The sequence below is a fragment of the Podarcis gaigeae genome (genome assembly GCF_964106915.1).
Source record: "Podarcis gaigeae genome assembly, chromosome: 3".
NCBI classification, from domain to species: Eukaryota; Metazoa; Chordata; class Lepidosauria; order Squamata; family Lacertidae; genus Podarcis; species Podarcis gaigeae.
Window position 1 is genome coordinate 106,807,669 of NC_139680.1, and position 27,906 is coordinate 106,835,574.

Here is a 27,906-nt window from a genome sequence, read left to right on the forward strand (position 1 = left end):
AAGCCCAGCACCTCGCTTACCGGGGTTTAGGAAGGTGGTGCGAGCAATGGGTGGGTAGGGACGTCTAATTTTGGCCTTGCACAGGCTGCCATATTACCAAGGTCCACTCCTGCACTCTGTTCTTTCGGCAAGGAAGTGTCATAACAGTGGAGCCTCCCCTCACTTAATCATTATGAAAGACTTCCAATAATGATTTTGTAGCATCATACAATGCATATTCAGGACTATTACCTTTTGGAGGCAACTATATGACGAGCTGCCATTCAAAAAGCCAAAGAGCAGCCTTGAATGTTGCAAATGCATACTCACATTTGCAGCATTGCAAATAAAAACTGAAGTTGACTGCAAATAAATCAATTTACTTAGGCTGCAGTGTTACAAACACTCACTAGCGAGTAAACCCCATGGAACTCAGCAGGGCTCATTTCTGAGGAGACAATCATAAGATTCTGCTGTTCGTTTGCAACTCGGGACACAGTTCCATGAGACTTACTGCCTGGTAAATGGGGATGGGATTGCAGCCTTCATTCCATCTTTGAACTGTGATAATAGTTCGTACCTGAACTGTCCCTTCCAGGTTCTGGTGAGATGGGGTGGGGGTGCAGAGTGGGTGGCGGCAGATAGGAATGGGGGGGGGGAAATCTGTCAATTTCATTTGTCTTAGTTTCTCATTTTTCCTTTTTTAAAAAAATTATTTTTATTGAAATCTTTTTCATAAGAACAAAAGAAAAAGACAAGAAAAAACAAACAAAGAATAACATACATCAACAAGAAAAAAAAGCACAAAAAACACACCCACCCGTCACATAACAGTGATTGACTTCCCTTCAAAACGGCTTGAGTTGTATCCCCACGTTATCTTCCTGCGGGGTATTTTTGTCACCTTTGTTTACACCTCTCAAACTTTATGTAGTACCTACTGTGATTTTAATGTTTCCTAGATTTGTTTCCATGTATGTAAGGAATTTGCTCCAGTCATTAATAAATTTTACTGCTAGCGCAAAACTGGAAAACCCCTAATATTCCAACCATCAGAGACTGGCAATCTAAGTTATTTGAGTATATAGAGCTAGCAAGGATGACACAGAAAATCAGGCATCAGAAAAATGTAAAAGTTTCTCATTTTTCCAAACTTAAATTCAGACTATTATTACACATAACGAGAACACCTTCTGAGGAGTGAATTTGCATCTTGGTACACAGGGTTGCAGATATGCTGGATTTTCCAATATAAAAAGAAAGAGGAAGGGAGGAATCCTGCATTAGGGATGGAAGGATCTGTCAATTTCAGTTTTCTCACTTTTTCCAGCCTTCAATTCAGCTCTCTGAATTTTGCAGAAAGCTGTGATTTACAAAAAAAAAAGCCTCGTGAAAAATTTCCTGCATTTTTGTGCAATCTTAAAAAACACATATTTGTCCACACCTTTTTTGCAATCCGTTTCTCCTAATATAATGCATATAATGTGGGTTAATGTGACTTTTTCTGAGTAGGAATGCACATGATTCTGCTTGTAATTAAAGCAACTGAAGGCTGGCCAACACTCCAAGAGTCTCCTGCCTGGCAAATACACAAACAGTTGCACTCACTTACATGACGGTGTCTGAAGCCAGTGAGGATGACTCCCTTTCTGCCTCACTCTGCACTGTACAAATATATGAAAAACAATAAGGTGATAGCACTGAGCAACACTGGGGAGAGTTGCTGCTATTGCTGTCAGAACCACAAAGCACCTGTGAGAGGGGCAAAAATGAGGGGCCTTTAATGAAACATTCACTCTCCCAAGTTCTTTCTCTTTAAAACTGAAAATGTTTGATGTAGAACATTCAGCTCAGCTCAGCCTCCCGAAAATACCAAACCATTAAGGTTTGTAGTCTTAGCTGAAGGCTAAGACAGTCACGGACCTATAACTATTAGCACTGCACAGAGATATTGAAATGCTACAACTAGATATTAGTGATGTATGGAAGTGACAGCTGGACCATAGAGAAGGCTGATCGCTGAAGAATTGATGCTTTTGAATTATGGTCTGGAGGAGACTCTTGAGAGTCCCATGGACTGCAAGAAGATCAAACCTCTCCATTCTGAAGGAAATCAGCCCTGAGTGGTCACTGGAAGGACAGATCCTGAAGCTGAGGCTCCAATATTTTGGCCACCTCATGAGAAGAGAAGAGAAGAGAAGAGAAGAGAAGAGAAGAGAAGAGAAGAGAAGAGAAGAGAAGAGAAGAGAAGACTCCCTGGAAAAGACCCTGATGTTGGGAAAGATGGAGGGTGCAAGGAGAAGGGGACGACAGAGGACGAGATAGTTGGACAGTGTTCTCGAAGCTACCAGCATGAGTCTGACCAAACTGCGGTCAGTGGAAGACAGGAGTGCCTGGCGTGCTCTGGTCCATGGGGTCACAAAGAGTCAGACAAGACTAAACGACTAAACAGCAACAACAACAACAACAACAACTAGATATAAGAATCAGCAGTACAGTCCAAATATTGCCTTAATTCCCCCCATTCTGTTATGCTTTGTCTTATCTACACTAAGCAAGGCAGTTCATTGAGTAACTGCCCTCTTTTTCACCCTTAGCTAAAGTTTTTGATTAAGTCGACTCGTAAGAGATTTTAGGTGAGTCCAAGCAAATCCTTCCCACGATCATCCTATAGAGCAGGTGTGGGGAACATTTGGCCCTTCAGATGTTCCCGAAGTCCAGCACCAAAAGAAAGTAGGAAGAGCCATTGACCTGAGATAGCTCAGTTGGTAGAGCATGAGACTCTTAATCTCAAGGTTGTGGGTTCAAGCCCCATGTTGGGCAAACGATTCCTGCATCACAGGCGGTTGGACTAAATGGTCCCTTCCAACTCTACAATTCTATGAATCTATGATTTGAAGAGAGAGCGCCTGCTGCATCAAGCCAGTGGCCCATGTAGTCCAGCATCCTGTTCTCCCAGTGGGCAACCAGAGGCCTGTGGGAAACCCTCATACAGAAGCTGAACACAAGAGCACTCTCCTCTCCTGGCCAACGGTTAGGGATGATGGGAGTTGTAGTTCAGCAACATTTAAGCACTATGCATGATATAGAGCATGGGTAGGGAACCTGTGACCCTGGAGCGTGAATCAAGGAGAAATCCAGCCCTTGAACCAATTAAAAACAATTAGCTACCCAGTGTCCAAAGTAAATACAGTGCTACTTTGTCCTTGCAAGTGCACAGTCAAGCACTAAGCTCCCTTGCATGCCGCTTTTTCATCTGTTCGAGGTGGGAGAGTGGGGTGATATTTGGTGCAAAACTGGCCACGACTGCTGCTGCAGTGCTGGCAACCAAACTGGGTTCATGCCCTCGCGCTGGCATGTCGAGCCCTGTCATTGTGATCCTTTACTTTAGCCGCGACAAGACTGCCAGGGTGTAATCTGCACTATAAATGTGTCTAGCTTGAAGCGCAAATAAATTATTCAGTGTTTAAAAATATGGCAATATTAATCAACACAGTCATATTCATCATTTTCTTTTGCTCCCTGGTGATTAACTGCGTGATTGATTAAAAACACTTCCAGAAGCCTTCATGTGCAGCAGAAAGCTATCATTTATTATTATTTTGTTTTTCATTGAATTTGTCAAAACACGATCTTGAGACTCTGCGTCATGAGCTGGATTGGATAACAATGCTGCAAGCTGAAGACAATCTGGTGGGATTCCATAAAGAGCGTTCCAATTACTTTATTGCAACTCTTCTCTTTGGACATGCTGAACTTTGTTACCGGAAGAGCCCACTTAATGGGCCTTGACAGCAGGTGGCTACTCTGTACGGAAGGATTAAAAGTGAGTTCCCAATTCCCTCTCTATTAATTTGCTCCAGCAAGCATTTGGATAGTGACCAAAGAACAGGAGCCATGCCAAAAGGAATGAAATCAAATACAGCGGTACCTCGGGTTAAGAACTTAATTTGTTCTGGAGGTCCATTCTTAACCTGAAACTGTTCTTAACCTGAGGTACCACATTAGCTAACGGGGCCCCCTGCTGCCGCCATGCAACTTCTGTTCTCATTCTGAAGCAAGTTCTTAACCCGAGGTACTATTTCTGGGTTAGCGGAGTCTGTAACCTGAAGCGTCTGTAACCCAAGGTACCACTGTACTTGTTAAGATAGCAGGCAAATGGTGAAAACGTATAAATATTCATTAAAAACAATGAAGGTGTGATGCAAAATAAACGATGCATTGCATTAAAACAAAATTAAAGAAGCAATTATAATACGGAGATGACAAACGAAATGTATCTAATAACAACAATTCTCCATGCAGCATCTCTTTTAATACTACCCCTGCAGTCCAGCTATTCTAGAATCAAAAGCGGTGGAAATGTTCCACTGTATTATGAAGGAATAAATGCCACAAAGCAGAACAATGCAGGGAAAGTTGCTAAGATCTTAAGAGAGTAAATGAGAGATGATGAAGGGGATGGGAATAGCACTGAGGTGCAAGAAAAAACAACAGCCACAGGAACCAAACTAAACTCCTCATCATATCTACCGAATTTACTGCAGTGAGATTTACTCTTTTCAGCTGGGAAAATCCCTCAACAAAAGTAATGACCTGCACAGATTAAGAAAGCCAAAACTAAAATTTAGTGAAGTTAACCTCAATCAGCCCTTGGCTTTGCAAGAATATAAGCCTCCTCTTGGTAAAACCAAGTGGCTTAAGGAAGAATCTATAAGTAAATTACAAAACCTCCTCCTTAGCTCCCAAGAAAACCAGGCCAGTAAGCTTTCAAGATCCAAGAATGATTGGTAGATGGAACTGTGGACGAAAACCAGCCAAAGCTCGAAGCTGAAAATGAGACCAAGAAAAATCAAGGGAGCCAACGTCCTTGGAGTCTATCCCTAATATTAAACTCCTCTCATTTCAAATCTCCTGCTGCAACCTAACTGGTTCTCTCTAGTTTCATCCCCTGAATACTTAGGTAAAGGTAAAGGGACCCCTGACCATCAGGTCCAGTTGTGGCCGACCCTCAGGGTTGCGGCGCTCATTTCGCTTTATTGGCCATTTCGCTTTATTGGCCGAGGGAGCCGGTGTACAGCTTCCGGGTCATGTGGCCAGCATGACTAAGCCTCTTCTGGTGAACCAGAGCAGCGCACGGAAACGCCATTTACCTTCCCGCCGGAGCAGTACCTATTTATCTACTTGCACTTTGACGTGCTTTCGAACTGCTAGGTGGGCAGGAGCTGGGATCGAGCAATGGGAGCTCACCCCATCGTGGTGATTCGAACTGCCGACCTTCTGATCGGCAAGTCCTAGGCTCTGTGGTTTAACCCACAGCGCCACCCACGTTCCCCTGAATACTTAGTCCTCCGTTAATATATGGCTTACACAAGGAATGGAGAGCTTCCAGCTCATTTCCCCCCAAGCCCTACCCACCTACCCATACCTAACACCCAGAAGTGGCTCACCAAATGGGGTGGAGCCACAACACTAGCTTCCTGGCAGGTGGATCACTGTTGATTACCAGGAAGGGGGGAAGGAAGGTTGGTGTGGTGCAAATGCACTGGCAGGACTGCAGGACGTTTCCCCCTGTTTTCTTGTAATGTCCTAAATTCAGATACGTGAACTGATACCATGAAAAAGCTGAGTGATACTACAGTTTTTAATTCCTGCTTGTTAAAATCTCTGCTGGCTCATCACAGGAGCCTCCTCTCTGCTGATATGTATGTAAACAGGGTGATGTAGAAATTTCTAGAGGAGGAGGAAGGTTTCTATTTTAAAAATATTCATAGGTTCCTTTGGCACAGAAGGAAAATTGAGTTTTTGTCCTCTTCGTATTTGCCGCTGCTGTTTTAATTTAATGTCATCATATTTGTAATTGTTTTTATACTTTGGTGGGAGGTGCCACAGGGGGGCCCCCACATTGTGTGGTACAGAAATGTGGGATATAACATTTTAATGAATACATAAATGCACATAAGTTGCCACTAGGGGTGGACAGCTCAGTCTGTAACCACTTCATGTCAATTTCGCATTATCGCTTTAAAAACCATACCAATAATTAAATAAGTATTTTATCTCTGCTTACAAATGCTGGTACTTTTTATGAGACAAGACTTGTACTATAAAATTAGGAGAAGTGCAAAAATCCAAAGGATAATTACATTCCAATCTGCACATTAGTCTGTGAAATTTGTTCTGGATAAATTCATATTGGATTGAAACTGAGTTCTTCAACATCCCTATTGTCTCCTGATGCTGTGTTCATGAAGTGATGAACATGTCTGAACCATCCTCCAGTAACTTTCCTGTAAAAAAGTGGGGATCTGCACAAGGTGCAGACATTTGTTCTCAGTCTGGACTCCAGTAATAAACATTTGTACATTTAAAGCAGCATTTTACCACTTTAAACAGTCATGGCTTCCCCCAAGGAATCATGGGAACTATAGTTTTCTATGGGTGCTGTGTGTTATTATGAGAACCATGTTCCCTTTGCAGAACTATAGTTCCCAGAATTCCCCAGGAAGAGGGGTTTATTGCTAAACCACTCTGGGAATTGTAGCTCTGTGAGGGGAATAGGCGTCTAAGCACCCTTCACAAACTACACTTCCCAGAATTATTTGGGGGGTGGAAGCAATGACTGTTTAAACTGGAATAATACTGCTTTATAGACATAATTTGGCTAGGGCCACAGTTTGTATGCCTTACTCAAAAGGCAATCAGAATAATAACAACAACATGTAATTATTTTATAAAGTAAATCACCCAGCAGTGCTAGACTGAAGGCACCAAAGGATATGATTGAAACATACAGTCAGAGGGAAAAGATGCTTTTTTTGTTCTTAATGGGCATGTTTTCTTTGCACCCTCACAATTTTAAAAAGGAAAATAAGAGACACAAAATGAATTTCAACCGCCTCTTCAGCTTTCAACGCCATTTGTGGCTTTCCCAAAGAAATACATCACCCGGAAAATGCCCCAATAAAGCTAAAAAGCATTTTCGAAACTACCAAATGAGGTGTTCACTCAACGCAGCATTGATTGCGCATTAACTGAAATTTGCTGTTTGTAACAGCAGTTCAAACAGAGCAGCAATTTCAGCCGGGGGGGCGGGGAGAGGAGGTATATTGCAGAACTGCACCACTTACGGAAAAAGACAGAACTTTCAAGGGAGATAGATCACTGGTGTAGCGTTTCATTCCATTTTTATGCTGGTTTGCCTTCCCTGTTGCTCCAACCAATCAGACATTAAGAGTGCAAAAACTGCCTTACTGGGTGAGGATGAGATTCCATCTCCTTCACAGCAATGGCTAGACAGAAGCAGGACACAATGCCAGAGGCTCCTTCCAGTGTTCTCACCACCTTGTTTTCAACAGTTCAGGAACTGGTGACTTCAAAGTTACGTTACTGCAATGCACTCTGTGTGGGGCTTCCTTTGCACCAGATCCAGAAACAGCAACTCGTGAAGAATGCTGCAGAGCCGAGATCTGCATGGGTTTCCTGATTTGCTACTGAGCCAAGTTCAAGGTGTCACTATGGGCCTATAAAACACGTTGGGGGCCAGTTTGCTTGTGGGATCGACTCACCGCATATACACCCACTCGACCCCTTCAGCCTGTGGAAGTGGCACAAGCGCCACAAAATAATTGTTCTGCACTTCCAAAATTGTTCTTTCAGTGTGGCAGCACCTACCGTATTTTTTGATCTATAAGACTCACTTTTTCCCTCCTAAAAAATAAGGGGAAATGTGTGTGCGTCTTATGGAGCGAATGCAGGCTGCGCAGCTATCCCAGAAGCCAGAACAGCAAGAGGGATTGCTGCTTTCACTGCGCAGCGATCCCTCTTGCTGTTCTGGCTTCTGAGATTCAGAATATATTTTTTATTGTTTTCCTCCTCCAAAAACTAGGTGTGTCTTGTGGTCTGGTGCATCTTATAGAGCGAAAAATACGGTACATTTTGGAACTCTCCATCTGTTGACATCAGGTGGGTGCCTGTACTGTATTCTTCCTGGTGCCTCCTTGCAACATTTTAATTTAGGCATTGCAGGGGGCTAGGCTGGATGACCCCCAGGGTCCCTGCAATCTATGGTTCTATTCAGGCATGTGGGTGTGTTTTAACCTCTTTCGTGGTTAATTTTAATTAATTTTAATTGTTTTTCACTGTTTATTGATCATTTTAATATTTCTTGCAAACCGCTTGGATCAAAACAGAAGGTCGAGTGGGCACAATTACTGAAAGTAAGTATTTATTATGATTGGGGCTGTCATTGGTTTAAATAGTTTTTAATTGGTGGGTTACCCACCTTTTGACTGGTTAAGTGCATAAATAGTCAAATGCTTCCAGGTGCATATGAGAAAAAGCCCCAGTGTTGGACGCTGCCTTTCTGAGATACTGCAAGAAGTATGAGATTACTCACAGTCAAAGTACTAGTTGCTGTGAGTGGCAAAAAAGACACCTTTACCTCTCCTCTTTTTATTCCCTGCTTCAATAACACAACGGGAGTCTTGCTGTCAAAGGAGTTCCAGGGGCATGTAGTCTGCTTTCACCTCACATCCATATCCATCCTTATTCATTAAATTCGCCCCGAGCCCTTAAAATGAAATTAAACCAATAAATTCCAACATCCTTACTTATAGGTGCAGCGTTACAGAATGTGCTTTGAACCCTGCACTTTATCCAGGTTGCTCTGAGCAATGCAAGCCATTGCTTTTCAAATGCTGAGGACCCACGAACTGCCCTTGCCACTGACATGAGATGGCTTGCAGCAGTGGCACCAAACAGGGTGAGCCACGGGAAAAGTAGAAAAACTGAGCTGGGGAAGAGAGAACATGGGAGAGCATAAGGGTGTGTCTACACCACATATCAATACTGATTTTGTTCTGCTTTAACTTGCATGGATTCTACCCTCTGGAATCCTGGATCTTGTAATATTATTATTATTATTATTATTATTATTATTATTATTATTATTATTTATTATTTGTACCCCGCCCATCTGGCTGGGTTTCCCCAGCCACTCTGGGCAGCTTCCAACAAAGATTAAAAACCACCCTCTGCTATAGATTTCTGCCTGCTTACCCAGAAATGCAGTTCCCATTGTTCCCCCAAAAAAGAAAAGAAACAAAAAAGAAACAGAATCAATAGTTCTTTGAAAAAATCACAAAAGCATTTTCTGTCCCATAAAAAACACAAAACTGGTCAGAATAAAAAGGCCTTTAGCAGCTGGTGAAAAACAGTGAGGGAGAGGGTCTGGCTGCACGTGAGGGGGCGAGGTGCTTCATAATTTGGGGGCAGCCACTGAGAAGGCCCTGTCTCTTGTCCCAGTCTGCCCGCCTTCCATCCTAGACACAGCGAAGGGCCTCTCTTTCCATTCTTAAGGAAAAGATAGCATGGTGTGTGTAGGAAGCAATCCATAAAGTATTGTGGACTGAAGCCGTCTAGAGCTTTAAAGGTAACCACCCAAACTTTGAATTGTGTCCAGAGTTGAACTGGTGACTAGTGCAGCCATCTGCAGGACCAAAGTACTGTGATCCCATGAGCGAGCATCCACCAGCATCTTTGCAGCTGCTGTTAGTTATACACCTACTACGAAGCAGGAGCTAGACTGAAATCAGCAGAGGAAAGGAAGGGCAGCCTTTCTTGAGCATACTGTTGAGACAGATGGTCTCTCTCAGCAGGCCTAACCTAGTGCTTCGTAGCCCTTCCTTGAGCAATGGGACATCTCAGGAAGACAACCTTTTATGGATCCTGTTTGCTTATGAGGGGAATAAAGTTAAAGGACCTCTGACAGTTAAGTCCAGTTGCAAACAACTCTGGGGTAAAGCTCATCTCGCTTTACTGGCCAAGGGAGTCCACAGACAGTTTTTCCAGGTCATGTGGCCAGCATGACTAAGCCACTTCTGGCAAAACCAGAGCAGTGCACGGGTTTACCTTCCCACCGGAGTGGTACCTATTTATCTACTTGCACTTTTAGGTGTGCTTTTGAACTGCCAGGTTGGCAGGAGCTGGGACCGAGCAATGGGAGCTCACCCCGTCACAGGGATTCAAACCGCTGACCTTTTGATCGGCAAGCCCTAGGCTCAATGGTTTAGACCACAGTGCCACCCGCATCCCATATGAGGGGAATATACTGGTGAGAGAGAGAGAGAGAGAATCAGATGTCAGTGGAGATGGTGCTAGTTTGTAAAGCAGTATCAGTTTATCTCAGAAGCAAATATATTCTTGGAGCTCCCAAACCAGCAGCAAAACATACACACTGGCACACACAAACCCTCACACGTCTGCTTCATGGGCTGCAACTGAACCATTGCAACTTGTTCTCTCCAGGTGGGATGTTGCCGGTAGACAGTAGCCACCAGCCGTCAAAATGCCATTCATTAAACACTGTCACCCTCGACAGACCTGCAGGGCCCATTAATGGAACGTTTTTAGTCATTCCCTATCCAGGGGGTTGTGGGTAGGAACCATTTTTGTTGTAGTTGTAGAAACATAGGAATCTGCCTTAACTCAAGTTAGATTATGGGTCCATCTAGTCTGGTGTCAGCACGGACTCTGCAAGGTTTTCTGATGGGAGTCCTTTGCGATTTACCTGGAGATGTCGGGGCTTTCTGTGTGCAAGGCAGAAGCTCTCTGGAGCTAAGGAGAGTTGGATACACAGAGAATGCATGCCCAAAGTGGCTGGAATTAGGGCTGTGGTGAGCATGGCTGGCGTTGAAATTGGGTGCGCACCCGTCTTTCTCTCCCTGCAATCCGACCCTCCGCCATTTTCTCCCCTTGCCACCTGTCTGCCCCTCTTCTGCACAGAAGCATAGACACAGTTAAATGTATCTTCAGGTGTCACACCAACAAAGCCCAGGGCGAACGCTGAGCAATTGGGATGTGCACAGACCCTAAATCTGATTTAGTCTCTGCAACCCAATTGATCCACGGATCAATTTTCCATGCGTTTTCTTGCACAAAATTCTGTAACTCTTACACACGTCCACCCACCAGAGAGAGCAAACAGCTGTCCTCAGGCTAAAAATCACAAGCAAACAAAGATTCTCGCAAATATAGTCCGAATCTTATTTTTATCAGATGTTATTTACTCACTTCTTGCTTTGAAGTATGCGTTTTTAATTCCATTTCACGCCGAGGCAATCATAAGATAAATTATGCTGATCAGTGTAAGGGAAGGGAGGGAGGGGAAAATCTCATGGCTGTGGAGAAATCCAGAATTTCTCTTTGCCTAGAGTTCTGCGGATATAGAGTTTCAGGACAATTCAATCTGGTTTCAACTTAGGCATGGGGAAAATAAAGAAATACTTTAGCAGCAGTGATTGAGTAGACCTGTGCATATCTACTCAGAAGTAAGCCCCACTGCAGAAAGGCTTACTCACAAATTGATTAAATTACACTGCAACTCCAGACCTATGGAATCTCATGGGCCTAGGTCTGCAGCCTGGGTGGATATGAGGACTGAGGCCGGGAGCAGAAATTTGACCATTTGTCCCCAGTCTGCCCCTTGCATTAACTCCACATCCAGTATATAGACAACTACTTATACAGTAGGGAGTCGGCAGGTGGTGGTGGTGGTGGTGGTGGTGGTGTGTGTGTGTGTGTGTGTGTGTCTATCTATCAGAGGCATTCTGACTTTCCAAACACTTTCCAAACTCCAGTTGCTATAGCAACTTAGGAAAGCTTTCTAGAAAGAGAAACACACATCACTTCTGAACTTCACCTCATCTACTTCATTAAAGTGTGTCGCAGCTGTTTGTGTTTGTTTGGATTTCTGAAAGGGGCACACACGTGTGTGTTGCTCAACCCACACTCTTCCATTTTGGGGCAGGGGGAAATGAAGTCAACAACAAAACAATACCATATGCATGATCACTGGCAATCTTTGCAAATGTCGTCCACTCCCTAGTCCTTAACTCCCTCCCATGCCCTCCTCCTCCCTGCAGATCAGTTTCAGAAGTGACACTACAAAGTGCAGTTGAACCTCTTGTACATTATTTGCACTTCCTGGCAATGCAGGTAGGACTACAGGAGAGAAAAAAAAACTCCAACCGAAAATGTGCACACTAGTTAGTTGGCATTTTCTATTCACATTAAAGACCGGCTGATTTACATTCAAACAGATCCAAAGCTCACACCTGAAAACGTATCAAAAGGATGGTTATATAATCATATGAAAATGGTGATCTGAATGCAAACTTATGTTGCACAGAATGCAGTTTAGATTTAAATTGGGTCTCCCATCTTTATAGTGGCAAGCACACTAAAGCTTCATGTGATCTTACATAGTGTGAAAACACCCTTAGCGTAGATGCTAATAAGACAGATTCTTCAAATTTCACATTGGACTTCAACCTAAATGAGAAGGGGGGGGAACGTTGATGAAACAGGAAGGGTGGAGAGAATTAATGAGAGTTTGGGTGGGTGGGTGGGATACAGAGACAAAAAGGGACAGATCCAGGGGGGAGGAAAGAGAAAGGAATTGGGATACCAAAATGGGGGGGGGGCGGGGAAAATAAGTAGCAGGCGAGTGGAGAAAGGAAGATGAGAATGCAAACATATTGAGAGAGAAAGGTGTACAACATTTGGAATTATTCTTTTGGGCTTATGGGTAGGGTTATCAATGTTTTTTGTAGTTCAAATAATATTATGTTTATATATGCTGTAAGCAACCCTGAGACCTTCTGGTGAAAGGCAGGTAAGAAAGAGAATAAATAAATAATTTGAAAATAACTTATTCAACACTGTACAAAATGAAATCAGCTTGCAAACTACTCAGACCACTAGGCCTCTCTGTTTTGGAACAATGTTACTTCACACATACGCACATTTCTAAATAGGAAGCATTTTAGTTTTTGTATTTAGATGAATGAATCTATGAATGGTGTGGTGAACAACATTGTTGCCCTTTTACATCTTAAGAATGTGGTGTAGACTCTAGACATTTGACAGAAGGAGAGAAAGAGAGAGACTTACCTATAGTTGACACCACTGTGCCCACAAAATAGAAAGCTCCTGTGAAATCCCATCTTGGTCGGAGGGCATCTGCCCTGATGCCGGCAGCCATGGCTGCCTCATAACTTCTTAAAAAGGCCCGTAGCTCAGGGAGGCTAATGTTGAAGATCTGGCTGAAGTTCTGAAGGGTCCAGTTCCAACGCTGCAACGCTTCTGCTTCAGATGGGCTCTCGATGGCTGAGAAGATGGTGGCTCCAGCTGTCAGGTATGCTATGATGAGCACCGCTAAGAGGACAAACCTACCATTGTCCTCGTTGAAATGCGACACGCAGCAGCAGCCCTGAGATCTCCTGATAGACATCATCCAAATTTCAGCACCATAGAGGTGATGGACAGCGACCAACACCTCATTGGAGACAGCGGCATGGAGCTACCACCCAGTTAAAGAGTCCAAGAGGAAAACTTGGGTCCTTCTTTAGAAGGTTTTCTTTTCTGAGTCATGAATCTTGGCTTGTCATGTTCAATGTCAACAAAGAATTCCACCTGTCTGTATCCCACAGGGCTACCCCACATCACCCTAGGCACACAGATTTTTTTAGAGCCATGCTGGGGGTTCTGTCATTCTTGCAGTTCAATGTTGAGCTCTTGACTTCACTGGCTACTGAGGTGTAAGAAATGGCTTTACTTTTCCAACCCAGATAGCTCCACTTGGCCACATTCTTTGTATTCCAGCTGTTATCTGAACCAAAGGCTAGCAATGAGAAAATGCATTCAATCCATTTCAGTAATAGTGAGGTATGGTAGGCAAGGCCGGCAGAATCTGGTGTCGTCTTCTTCCTGAAGGATTCCCAATGGAGTAAGTGATCTCTTTACAAACGGCCATCCTCCCCCACCCCACTCCTTGCTAACCCCTGCTCCCTTTTAGTTGAGGGGGCCTGAAGATGAAACCCATTCAATAACACATGACCAACATAGATAGTTCTTCTCTGTTGGGTCTCCTAGATTCTTTGTGGAAGTTGCCTTCTTGTGTGCCAGATGTATCTGGAAATCTACTTGAAGCAAGGGCAGGAAAACAGAGGCCAGCTGCCTTCAACACAATCTTGGAGGCTGCAAGAGTGTACATTCAGACAGTATTTATTGATATACCACCAATCTGTATTTAAGTCACTTTGATTCATCCAACCAGCCTCTCCCTTTCTCACTTGCTTCAACTTTGAGGGCATCTCCCATGGGTTGGAAAGACCTATATTAATGAGATATCAGCAGAGCTTTATTTAGGTCTCAGCTCACTAACCCGCATTCCTCTTTGCAGATCTTTATGCTCAAAATGGATTTTTTTTTTCAGCAAAATGCTTGGCATATGCAACAGAGCATTCGCCTGTGGGGTGGTGTGACTTTTGTTTTTGTTAGCATGCTGGTATCACTCCAAGAACCTGACTTGCTCCTTACACACAGAGAGACAGAGTTATAGATTTCACCCTCCCAAACCAAGCAACTATTGGACATGCACTTAAAGAAGGAAACAGACTAAAACTAAAGGGGCTAAAAAAGGACCAGGAGGTCATCCAGCTGGACCCCTTCCTTAACGCATGACCCACCTGCCCTCTATACAACCCTTCCAGATTAACCCACACTTAATTCACAACACAGTGTGCCTAAAGCAAATGGTACTTTACCAAGCTTACCCCCCCTTTACTTTTCTGTTTATTCAGACAGAACTACCCCTGGGTACTTCTCTTTCCGCTTCCACTTCAGAAGCTTTAGTTTGGCCATTCATCTTCTCTCCCTACCCCACCCCCAGTTCCCGGAGCCCGCAATCGCAGCCTCCAGCCCAGCGCTTCCTTTAACCCAGACGTGAGCAAACACGCACCATCTTCTTTTTCAAAGTACTTCTGATTCCCCTGAACGTGCAGGTTCTTTTTTTAAGCCCCCAAAACGTTCCTGAAGTGGCTTCTGGTAAACCTGGCGGCGGTGCTGATGGGTCGCCTTCACCTCTGCTCCTTGATCCGAATTGCCAGCGCTGGCGGTGGGGAGAATAACTGGGAAAGGCAGTGCGGCTGTTCAGCACCACGGATAGCGCACTGCAGCTCCGCGTGCGCCCGCGACTCCAGTCTCGCTCCCTCTCTCAGTCCCCGCCTGTAGTTGAGCTCAGAGGGCTGGCAGAGCGGGGGGCGGGGGGGGGGAGGCTGTTCCAGCTCCAGCTTGCGAGTCGATCCACGATCGTTGCCTCCCTTCCTCGTTTCTCTCGCGACGGATCTGGGTCTTGCAAAGCGCGCCGGCTCGCCCAATGCGAAGCAAACGGGGCTGGCCAGAAGCTGGCGGTTGTGCCCGCCTTCGCCACCAGCCGGGAGAGCTCTTTCTTTTTATTATTTCTATCTTTCCTTGTTGGACCTGCTGTTTGTGCTAGAGGGGCGTTTCTGATGCTGATGCACGAGGTTGTCATTTATTTATTTTTCGGGAGGGTGGCTGGGCGCGCTCAGAGGGAGGCTGGTCCAGGGCAGGAATTATTTCCAGAAGCAACAGCAAATGGATCGGCCACAAAACAACAACAACAACCCCAAAACAGAACAGAACAAAAACCGCTTGGTTCTGGAAGAGGGTTGGTGTCTTCACGTCCTGCAGATCGGGCAGAGGAGCATCACTTTTCTCTGCGTCGAAAGTCCAGGACAGTTTTTTAAATCTTTCTCGATGACTTGGCGTCTGTGCCTTATGTCCGGTCACTATACCAAAATACCTGTCATATAGGTTTGCATATAAACATACATCAATATGATGGAACAGGTGTGCATAAATTGATGCATAGCGGTTCAATTAAGCCTACGTCTATCTATCTATCTCTATCTATCTATCTATCTATCTATCTATCTATCTATCTTTATCTATATCTATCTATCTATATCTATCTATCTATCTATCTATCTATCTATCTATCTATCTATCTATCATCTATCTATCTATCCATCTATCATCTAGCGCAGCTTTGCAGAGAAATACAAAAACTGATTTAGTCACCCCTTATTCACCCAACCAATACCAGCCCGTCTATCTCCAAATAGCACTAGTTACAGACAGACTCATTGGAGCAGGAGAGGGGGAAGGAAGCAAAGGATATAAATTTTTATTATTATTATTATTATTATTATTATTATTATTATTATTATTTCACAGACCTCAAGAAGGCAGCACCACTGTCTTCTCTGTGCAAGAGGTTTTGCATTTCTGAAACAAACAAATCAACTGCAGACCTCTTCAACCAGAGAAAATAAATACAGGTGTACACCAAAGGCATTCAGCCAATGCCTCTCTATTATACACCCCTCAGCTCTTCAAACTTCTTGTGTCCCTCCAGCCTATGTGTCAAGGGGGGGGGGAGGACTGAGACATCCTTCTTTGTTTCAAGGAACTGTTGCTCTGCCATGTCTCGGTAGATGCAGGTTGGTGGAAAGATCTAGTTGTATCTATTCTATATATATAAAGGTAAAGGGACCCCTGACCATTGGGTCCAGTTGTGACCGACTCTGGGGTTGCGGCGCTCATCTCGCTTTATTGGCCGAGGGAGCCGGCGTACAGCTTTCAGGTCATGTAGCCAGCATGACTAAGCCGCTTCTGGCAAACCAGAGCAGCGCACGGAAACGCCATTTACCTTCCCGCTGGAGTGGTACCTATTTATCTACTTGCACTTTGAGGTGCTTTCGAACTGCTAAGTTGGCAGGAGCAGGGACCGAGCAATGGGAGCTCACCCCGTCACAGGGATTCGAACCGCCGACCTTCTGATCGGCAAGCCCAAGAGGTTCAGTGGTTTAACCCATAGCGCCACCCGCGTCCCTATTCTATATATATAAGCAGGCACAATTTTATGAATATTCCAGTGGGAACTAGTTTTATTCAGCGGTCTGATCTGCACCCCCTGCAAAATGCCTATGTATTCTTGCTGCAATGAGAGCCAGTCGTAAAAGTGGACTCGTTTGGCACAGAGCAGTGTCATAAGATTTAGTGGTGACATTTATCTATTTATTTGTTCATTTCATTTATACCTCACCTTTCTTCTAAGGAGCTCCAGGTGGCATTCATTCTTCTTACTGCCCCCCCCCCCCATTTCACCCTTACAACAACCCTGTGAGGCAGGTTAGGCTGGGAGATAGTGGCTGACCTAAGATCACCCAGTGAGGGCCATGACTGAATGAGGATTTAAACCTGGATTACTTCAGTCCTGCTCTGATACTCTAACCCAGGGGTCAGCAAACCTTCTCAGCAGGAGGCTTGTCCACTGCCCCTCAGACCTTGTGGGGGGCCGGACTATATTTTGAAAAAAAGTGAACGAATTCCTATGCCCCACAAATAACCCAGAGATGCGTTTTAAATAAAAGGCCACATTCTACTCATGTACAAACACACTGATTCCTAGACCACCTGCGGGCCAGATTTAGAAGGTGATTGGGCCAGATCCGGCCCCCAGGCCTTAGTTTGCCTACCCATGCTCTAACCACTACACCTGCTTGTGCTTGAGTAGTGCCACTATATGCTAGATAACTTTAAAAGTTGCAACATCTCTCTCTTTTTTTAAACTGTGTTTTCAGGCTGGGACAATACAGTGAAGAGCCAGCTGTGTTCCCAATGGACAGAGCAAACATGCTTCCAGAAAGCAACTGAGAGAAAAGGTGTGTGTGTGTGTGTGTGTGTGTGTGTGAGAGAGAGAGAGAGAGAGAGAGAGAGAGAGAGAAGCTGCAAGGAAAAAGAAGGAAGGGGGAGGGTAAAGCACCTTCTCAACCACTTGCTGCTTTTCTACTTCAAACTGTACTTCCTACCATCTTACATCACTTTGGTAGAGACTGGGCATTCCAGGGAGGTAAACATAAATCCATGGAAGTGAGAGTCGGACCATAAAGAAGGCTGATCACTGAAGAATTGATGCTTTTGAATTATGGTGCTGGAGGAGACTCTTGAGAGTCCCATGGACTGCAAGAAGATCAAACCTATCCATTCTTAAGGAAATCAGCCCTGAGTGCTCACTGGAAGGACAGATCCTGAAGCTGAGGCTCCAATGCTTTGGCCACCTCATGAGAAGAGAAGACTCCCTGGAAAAGACCCTGATGTTGGGAAAGATGGAGGGCACAAGGAGAAGAGGACGACAGAGGACGAGATGGTTGGACAGTGTTCTCGAAGCTACCAGCATGAGTTTGACCAAACTGTGGGAGGCAGTGGAAGACAGGAGTGCCTGGTGTGCTCTGGTCCATGGGGTCACGAAGAGTCAGACATGACTAAATGACTAAACAACAACAAACATAAATCCAGATCAGTGCTCAAACGCCTTGAAAGGTATTTCTGTCTTCAGCAATGTCAGGGCAGAGATGCACTTTCTCCTGTCATCGTGCGGCAATGATGGGAGAAGCTGTAATTTGCAAAATCTCCTGCCCGCCCGCGCAGCTGTTAGGAGTGAAAGCTGTCATACCAGAGTCAAGGAATTGCTAGTCTTTTAACATGATTAGGAGGTTCCACAGCAGGGTTTCAAAATGATGTTAACGGTCCCTGGGCGCCGGTAGCTGCAGAGAATGGATCGGCAAGAAGGGATGACGCTATTGGGCCTTGATGAGAGTTGGCAAGGTATCCATCACATTGTGGATGGAGGTGGACGCCAGGGAGACGATGGACGGCACAGGATGGCGCAGTGCTGCCTCTGCCCCTCTCAGGACAGCTGGTTTGCCCGTGCAAAAGAAGGAAGTGGGAGAATAGCTGTGGAATACCTTCTTCTGCCTGCATGCTTCACACAAGAACAAGATGGCTGGCCTTGCCTGATCCAGCAGGGCTCCTTATATATTATCTGCAATATTAAAACAAAACCACCACTATGACTGCAAAGGAGCATGTTTGCTTGTTGCCTTGTCTCTCCCTACTGCGCTAGATTTCTGCTTGCAGGGAGGTTTCTCCACAGAGGAGGATCGTTTTAATTTTTTTTTAAAAGGGAGCCTACACCTGAACTCTGAAATGATGCTGTCAGGGGTTCAGAAGGAGAGACACAGGAGGGGGAGCAAATGGAGAGTGAGGAGGAGGAGTACGAGGGGGGCGCAGGCAGTGACAGTGGCCAGAGTTATTCCACAAGCCTCTCTAGCGAATCGGAGGACTCACAGAAGGGAGCGCCGGTGGCCAGAGCGAGGGGGGCTCCAGGGGGGAAGCCCCAGGAGGAAGGGGCCAGCGGGGAGTCCCTGAGCAGCAGTTGGAGATCAGGACCAGCGTCTCCACCAGAGCGCAGTGGGGAGGGGGAGTCCCAGGAGTCGGGACCAGTGTCCTCACCACCAGAGGGAGGAGAGGAGTCAGGTTTGGCAATGGTCAGAAGGAAAGTCACCGGCTGGGCGCGCACGCCAAGTTCAAATGTACAGGAGCGCGGCACAGCGGGGAGCCCGGGAAGGGAGCCAGGTCCTAAAGCCCACCGGAGGGAGGGGCAAGACTCAGGAGGCTCAGCGTCAGAGGAGTCCAGGAAGGAGGGAACCCCAGAGGGCAGAAGGACCCAGCGAAGGAAAGAACAGCGTAGGAGGTGGAGCCGGGCTAGAATCTTAAACTGGTGTGGGTGGAGCAGTGAGTCAGAGGGGACTTAGCCGGTCTAGCGTCGAGACGTGGGTCTGCGCGCCCAGAGCTTGGAAATGGAAACTAAACTTTAATAAAGACTTTTGTATATAACATCCACTGGGCGTTGGTCCTCTGTGAGCTGGGACCTAGCGGCAGTCCTGACAGATGCACTCCAATCTTTCGTTCTGCTTCCATGCATAAACTAGGCCTCACTTGTGGATTCAAGAGGTTGACGGGACATGTGCAACTAATCTAAGGGCAAATGGCTGTGCAAATATACATTGTTTTGGTGGTTTCTGCTTGGATAAATGAGGCTATAGCGTTCAGCCCAGCAATAATGTGAAATTAACTAGGACATATTCGTTACCAATCAGGTTGCATCTCAGTTCTGCAGTGGAGATTCCCTCCCCCCCCCTTGCATCCTTAATAACTTATCCTATTATTATTTAAACATGTATTAAACCAAGACCAAATGAAATTCTGACAGAAACCCAATTTCCTGAGTTTATGTACACAGGGTCATTTTATTTTATTTTCTCTCTTTTTTTAAAGGAGGCCTGGGCAATTTTTAATAGACTAATAAATGGTATTAGCTTGGTTGTTTGGAGCAACATGTATGCAAAAGAAAGGAAATGGGCCCAGGAGATATTTAATTAAGCCGCCTGTCTGAAAACAGGTCAGAACATCATGTACTGCTAAAGAAACACAAATTTGGTGTTGTGATTTTAACTGGTACTTTAACTATTCCCTGGTTGAAAGACTTTGCAGGTGCCCTGTCTGACTGTTCCTTGGACTGTGATAATTCACCTTCCTTGTTTCCATGGGGTGTGTGTGGAAAATATGCATGCCCTTGTAGAAACCTTTGGCTTTATGTGGCTGGAATGTAGCCTACTGTACAAAGATAAGAGTGACATCCATCACCCCGCCCACTTTTATCTCTGGCCACACCCACCACCAGCATACGGCCCTTGGAAAGTTGCATGTGAGGGGATGTGGCCCTTGGAATGAAAAAGGGTTCCTACCCTTGCACTCTCCAGCCATCCAGTTGTGTTTGATTCCTGTCACTCGGCAGCTAAAATGCTTATTGCACAGATGGGTAACTTGATGGGAGTTTTTGACTCCAACTCCCATCAGCCCTAGCCAGCATGGCCAATAGTCATGGGTGATGGGAACTGGAGTCCTGCAACATCTGGAGGTCCACAGGCTTGCCATTCCTGACTTACAGGAAATGTTCTGGCTGCCCAGGACAGGAATCCTATACCCATTTTTTTCTGGGAATAAGCCCCACTGAGCTCAATCAGACTTTCTCTGCGTAGGCTGGTTTAGGATTCCACTGGGTATAACCTTTCTACATCCCAGGTCCCAGCCCTGAAACTGTACCTCAGTGAGCATCCATATTTTGGTAAATGCCTCGATCCACATGTAAGCATCTGTAAACTCAGATGAATTTGTGAAGGCTTCCAAATATGTATTCCCATTTTTGGACATACCCAAGGGAATGCTGACAATCACTTTCAGGCAATCATCAACATTTGCCAATATATCTTTTGAGCGTTCAGGTATTCTGGACATTTGCTTGGAATGACTGCCAGTGAATGTCCAACATCTGCCAGTAAATGTCCAACATTTGCTGAACTTCAAACCTTCACCATAGCATTACAGGAGATTGAAATGATGTCTTCTGGTTACATCAAGGGAGGTGGATTCTCCAAATGTGGAGGATTCCCATTATCCCCGACCTTTGGCCCTGCCAATTGGGGCTGAGAGGAGCCCACCAGCCTCTGCGGGACCACCATTTCCCTATCGCTGGGCACCATCAAATGTGAGCTGCCGAATGTGACATTGCTCGCAATTGAAGTAGATTGAGTGGATTGTAATTAAAATGTGTTTGTGCCTGCTGTCTTAAAGCGAGGAACTCCAACGGTGCAGATTTAAAAGTGCCTACGGGCAGCTTGCGGCTCATTGAGAAGGCAGTAGGAGGTGTTCCCCTGCCATATGACACTCACTGGGAGCACCAAAATGGGACATACTCTCGCACATCTCAAGAAATTATAAAATGCTCCGGAACCCAACTTTGCTCCTAGATTCTGGCCAGGAGGATTCCTCCATCCCCAGCACAGGACAGGGCCCAAAATGCACCCATTTCTGGAAAAGCTTGTGATGCTCAGCACAGTTGGATTACTGCAACATGCTGTCCATGGGGCTGCCTTCGAAAAGCATTAAAAACTTCACTTGCTGCAAAATGCAGTAGCTATAGTGCTGCCTTGAGCTATGTTAGCATGTGTCTCCTCTATTATAATGGCTTCCCTGGCTTCTAGACTGTGGCTGGGTTCAATTCAAAGTCCTGGCAATTACTGTAAAGTGCCTCTGCAGAAGATGTTGGCAATTGGGCTCATTTTCATAAGAGATTAATAATAATAATAATAATAATAATAATAATAATAATAATAATAATAATAATAATTTTTATTTATACCCCACCCTCCCCAGCCAACAACCAATAATAAAAACAAGTTGAATGAATACAACTTAAAAACAAGATTGAAATACAACATTAAAACATTAAAATGCAGCCTCATCACAGGAGGAGAAAGGAAAAAAGAAAGAGGGGGAGGGAATCAAATTGACTCCAAGCCAAAGGCCAGGCAGAACAACTCTGTCTTACAGACCCTGCGGAAAGAAATCAGATCCTGCAGGGCCCTGGTCTCATGAGGCAGAGCGTTCCACCAGGACGGAGCCAGAGTTGAAAAGGCCCTGGCTCTGGTTGAGGCTATGAGAATGTGGTCACAAGCATAAGCCATTATGGACAAGGCTGGAGAAGGCTGGGAAGCTGAGAAAATCTGCTGCAGCTGGCTGACTTTGGAGGCTCTTCTGTCTGCAGGTCTCTAAGTGGGTTGGTTTGCTTGAAGAGGCAAGAGCCAGAGGTCTATTTTGAGCAGCACTAACGTAGGATAAGGGATGCGGGTGGCGCTGAGCCTCTTGGGCTTGCAGATCAGAAGGTCGGCGGTTCAAATCCCTGCAACGAGGTGAGCTCAGTCCCTGCTCCTGTCCACCTAGCAGTTCAAAAGCACGTCAAAGTGCAAGTAGATAAATAGGTTCCACTCTAGCAGGAAGGTAAATGGCGTTTCTGGTTCACCAGAAGCAGCTTAGTCATGCTGGCCACATGACCCAGAAGCTGTACGCCGGCTCCCTTGCCCAATAAAGCGAGATGAGCGCCGCAACCCCAGAGTCGGTCACGACTGGACCTAATAGGCCCCTTTACCTTTAACATAGGATACCATCTAAAGGATTGTTTGCCTCTGATTATACACCATGCAGGAGAGCGTCAATGGGCCTTCTATGGAGTCCTTCCCCTTTGGACAATGACTCTGAGAGTGGCTATTTTCACCCATGCCTTCCATGGCTCAGTTAGTGAGAGTGAGCGCTGGCACCGGGACATCAGCAATGGAGACAGAACTACAAAGGCACCACACATTTCCTCCATTCCTCTGTATTGCCACTGCAATTAGGACTCATAGAGCGGAAGGCAAGGAGGCCAACAGTAGGTGGCCCCAGAACCAATGGCAGGCAGAACCAACTAATTCTAGTTTTGTCCCCCATCATCCTCCCTGCTTAGTCAAAACACCTCCCTAAACTGGAAAAAAAGTCTCTGTTTCTAGTTCTTGCAGCTATCAACCATTAATTAAAGAAGCTTTCGCCACTTCCTTTACATCAGTTACTTTGAAACAACCCTTCAGAATTACAGGGAGATTCACAGCTACTCTTTATGCCTTTCATGCTGGAGATAATCTGAGTAATTTGAGTAATGATACAGACGTACCATTTCCTGCCATTATAATTCCAATTTTCTTCTAATGGAGCAACTCTCAAAAGAGTTACAGGCTGACAACACACTCAGTTTTTTTGGGTGGGAGGGGCAGGGTGGCTTTCCCCATGTTATAAAATTCAGATTTTGCTTTAAGACAAGGTTGTGGTCCACATGACCATAGAGCAGAGGTGGGTTTTCCTGTGGTCCTCCTGATGCTTGTGGACTCCAACTGCTGGCCAGTAAGACCAATGGCTAGGGATGATGGCGGTTGTCATCGGGGCATCCCTGTTGGAGAAGGAAATGTAAAAATGTGCGCTATTCTTTGAGAACAGAGCAGCTACAGCAGTGATTTCATGGCATCCTGCCCTCTTCGCAAGCCACATCCTGAGCAATGTGCTGTGTTGCAGGGAGGTACATTTCATCTCAAACACTGATGGTTTTTCCAATTCTCCGCCCTTGTCTCCTTCATGCAACTCAAAGCTGTTGCCTCCTAGCATCACCATGCAAGGAGAGCGGCTGCGTCTTCAGCAAGACACTCCATCCAGCAGAGAAGGCTGCTGCTCCACCGGCGGTTTGAGCCAGGCTCTGCACGGAAGCTGTCAGCTGAAGGAATGGCAGGAGAACAAGAGGCACAGCAAACCAGCTGACATTTTAAGAGATTGCAGATTAATTGCCTCTCTTGCAGCTTTCTCACGAATTGTTGCTTTTGATAGCATTCTGTAAACTTGTGCTAGTATGAATGGGATCTATCACAGACTATAAACTGTGAAAGAGGGAGGACCATAGCTCAGAGGTTGACCACAGGCTTTGCACAGACAGTGGCAAAGGTTCGATCCCCAGTAAGGAAAAGACTCCTGTTTGAATCATCATACTGAGCTAGATAGACCAGTGGTCTGACTCTGTGACATAACACCTAACCATGGTTTATTAACCTATGGTTTATTAAAACCACAGCTGGGTGTGATATGTGAACCCAGCTGAGCAGCTTAACTACAGTTTGTTTGCTGCCAACAAACAAGCATCTGATCTGTTTGTTTTCATTATGGCTTGGTGTTATGTGGGAACTCGACGCCCTTACTTAACCATGGTTTGTTCAATTGCTTCACTCCAGACACTCACCAGACCATAAAGGCATGAGGCAAGAGCAGCTGGAAAACCAACACTGGAGAAACACACATGACTTTTTCTGATCTTCTGCAGGGCCATCCGTAGTTAACTCATAGCTTGTTAAACAATATCTGAAACAGAATGTTGGATTAGATAGGCTTTGATTTGATCTCACAGGCTCTCCTTCCATTTTTAAGGAGTTCTCAGGGTTTGAACCAATATCTCCTCTCTGGGAATTCGCCATCACTGCCAGTAACCCTTTTATTAAATTATTATTATTATCAAGAGGATCTCCACCCTGCATTTCAGCTGTACAACAGTCAGTACAGCTCACAATTAGGGGGACGCGGGTAGCGCTGTGGTCTAAACTACTGAGCCTAGGGCATGCCAATCAGAAGGTCGGCGGTTCGAATCCCCGCAGCAGGGTGAGCTCCTGTTGCTCGGTCCCACCTCCTGCCAACCTAGCAGTTTGAAAGCATGCCAGTGCAAGTAGATAAATAGGTACAGCTGCAGTGGGAAGGTAAACGGTGTTTCTGTGCACTGCTCTGGTTTTGCCAGAAGTGGCTTAGTCATGCTGGTCACATAACCTGGAAAAACTGTCTGCGGACAAAAACTGTTTGCGGACAAACGTCGGCTACTTTGGCCAGTAAAGTGAGAAGAGCGCCACAACCCCAGAGTTGTTCGTGGCTGGACTTAACTGTCAGGAGTCCTTTATCTTTACCTTTACAACTCACAAGGGCATACAATGCATCAGAAAGTTAACAATCTGGGAATTAAATGGAAACAGAGGTGGCACAAAACGACCCAACCACACAGAAAATGATCAGCTGGCCAAGTTGGATGCCTGCTTAAATCCAAATCTCTTCAAAAACTAAAGGAAATGTAACAGAGGGGAGCATAAGATCTCCTGGGGCAGGGTCTTCCACAACCTTGGTGCCACCACAGAGGAGTCCCTGTCTCTCACATTCCCAGCAGACTTAGCTCAGATAAAGGGAGTGGAACATACCGAAGGGATCTCAATAACTAGGCAGGCTCACAAGGGTGGCAGTGATGGAAGTAATTATTTAGATATTCTGGTCCCGTGCCATTCAGGGCTTTAAACTGAACTGTGCCTAGACCTCCACATGGATAATCTATGCAAATAGTGCAGATTATCCAGCAGTTCTACCTGCAACAGTCTACATTAGCTGAAGTTTCCAAATGTTTCCAAAGGCAGCCCCACATAGAAAGCAATGCACTAATCCCATATTGGTCTCTGCGGCCACAGCACGTGCTTTAACTTTCCAGTGGTTTGACTTAACCCCTGAAGGTGCAATCTTCCATTGTCTCCTGAGGCAGACGGATGCCAAAAACAGCAGAAAAAAGAAATCCAGCCAAGAGGTAACCAGCACGTGAATGACCTTGAAATATCTGTGCAGATCTCATTCTCCAATGCATATCTTTCCTCTTTTTTAATTTGCAGAATTTCTCAGGCAGAGGGCCTTCTTGGTAGTGGCACCCGCCCTGTGGAACACCCTCCCATCAGATGTCAAGATGTAACCTTTAAAAGACATCTGAAGGCAGCCCTGTATAGGGAAGCTTTTTAATGTTTAATGTTTTATTATATTTGTATATATGTTGGAAGCCACCCAGAGTGGCTGGGACAACCCAGAAAGATAGGAGGGGAACTAATAATAATAATAATAATAATAATAATAATAATAATAATAATATATAATAATAATAATAATAATAATAATAATAATAATAATAATAATAATAATTCTCCTCCATCTAATGCCCATTTATACACACAACACCCCTGTCCAAGAATCCTGGGAACTGTAGTATGTTAAGGGTGCCAGGAAATGTGACTCTGTGAGGGCGAAACTACAGTTCTCTGGATTCTTTGGGTAGAAGTCAAGTCCATTTAAATGGATGGTGTGGCTCTGCCGAAATCAGCTTGTTAGGCAGACATTTGAAGGTGGTAACACTTATATTCATTTGATGCAAAACAAGTTGCTGCCAAAGTCCCCACGGCAGAACAGGGTCCTTTTTGGAGGAGTGCGGGGGGAGTCAGTCACTAAGCCAAGGGATGATACTGAAAGAACAGCGTATTTTAGCTGTGTGGTCTTTTTATATTAAAAAACCCCCAGCCTTCTCTGTGCTTGCTGAAATTGAGGTCAAGCGGGCAGGCATCACCTTTGGATCTGTCACTTAAAAAAAAAAAGACTGTTCCAGCTGTGTTAGCATCCTGGAAGGAAGAGAGGGCACATTTTGAGCTATCAGGTCTTTTGATACGGAAACATTTTGGCTTGGTAAGAAGAGAGCCTATAAAGAGGAATGGAGAGTCTGCCCCAGACAAAGATTCCCCCCTCCCGCCCCTGGGCAAGCCTTTTGCAGCCCTGTAAATACACTGTGGGTTAAACCACAGAGCCTAGGGCTTGCCGATCAGAAGGTCGGCGGTTTGAATCCCCACGATGGAGTCAGCTCCCGTTGCTCAGTCTCTGCTCCTGCCAACCTAGCAGTTCGAAAGCACATCAAAGTGCAAGTGGATAAATAGGTACCGCTCCAGTGGGAAGGTAAATGGCGTTTCCGTGTGCTGCTCTGGTTCGCCAGAAGCGACTTAGTCATGCTGGCCACATGACCCGGAAGCTGGACGCCGGCTCCCTCGGCCAGTAAAGCGAAAGAGCGCCGCAACCCCAGAGTCGGCCACGACTGGACTTAATGGTCAGGGGTCCCTTTACCTTTACTAAATACGTTTTATGCATGAAGCAACATATGCAACAAAACTGCTGTTCCATTAAGCTTGCGGAAATGTGAAAGCAGAGGCTCATAGAACTTCATGCAACAGTTTGGTGTTCTTCCAAATGAACGAAGAGCTAAACAGCAGGCGGCAATTTCAGCGCAGAACGGCTGCCAAGCAGTGATGGGGAGACCAGATACGGTCCCTGCGAGGCCCTCAGGACTCTCCCTTCCCATGTCGCCTCCCTGCCCCTGCTCAGTACTCTCCTTGGGTGCTTTTGCCTGGCCAGGATGTGACCTTGGACTGCACTTGCCTCAGTGGAGGATGGTGGCAGGAAGGAGTAAGAGCCTCTCATTTCTGATTGGCTGGAATGGAGCCTATGGCACGAATGTCACATCTGTTGCTCCACCCACTTTTCTCTGTCCCCGCCCACCCTGGCATGTGCCCTTCCCCAGGAGGCAGCTCACAGGGGAACGGGATCTGTAGCCACCTTTGCAACGCGAAGCATGGTGCATTAAGCATGGTAGAGCAGGCAGTTTCCTGGGCAGGCATTGCTAGTTGAAGGCAGGTTCTGTTTCCCAAAATACAACACCGTTCCCTTGCAGCCATCTCACTTTGCTTCTTGTCAGTTGACTCCCAGCAATGCAATTCTCTTTGGCCAGCTACACTTAAAGCTACAACATGTTTTTGCAGGAACATTGGAAACAGGAACACGGGGAAATGCCTTATATTGAGCCAGACCACTGGTCTATCTTGCTAAGTGTTATACTTTGATTGGCAGCAGTTCTCCGCG

The 27,906-nt window shown here is 45.5% G+C and overlaps 1 protein-coding gene across 1 annotated transcript in view; it reads right to left on the reverse strand.

Annotated features, from left to right (window-relative positions):
• The window catches only part of KCNK12 (potassium two pore domain channel subfamily K member 12), a 41,778-nt gene extending 26,690 nt beyond the window's left edge, over positions 1-15,088 (reverse strand). Inside the window, exons 1-2 of the mRNA XM_083733645.1 lie at positions 14,783-15,088; positions 12,934-14,155 (exon numbers count right to left, since the gene is read on the reverse strand). Coding sequence (XP_083589771.1) covers positions 12,934-13,276 — 343 coding nt within the window. The 5' untranslated portion in view covers positions 13,277-14,155; positions 14,783-15,088. The remainder of the gene's footprint in view (positions 1-12,933; positions 14,156-14,782) is intronic.
• Between the last annotated feature and the right edge of the window lie 12,818 nt (positions 15,089-27,906).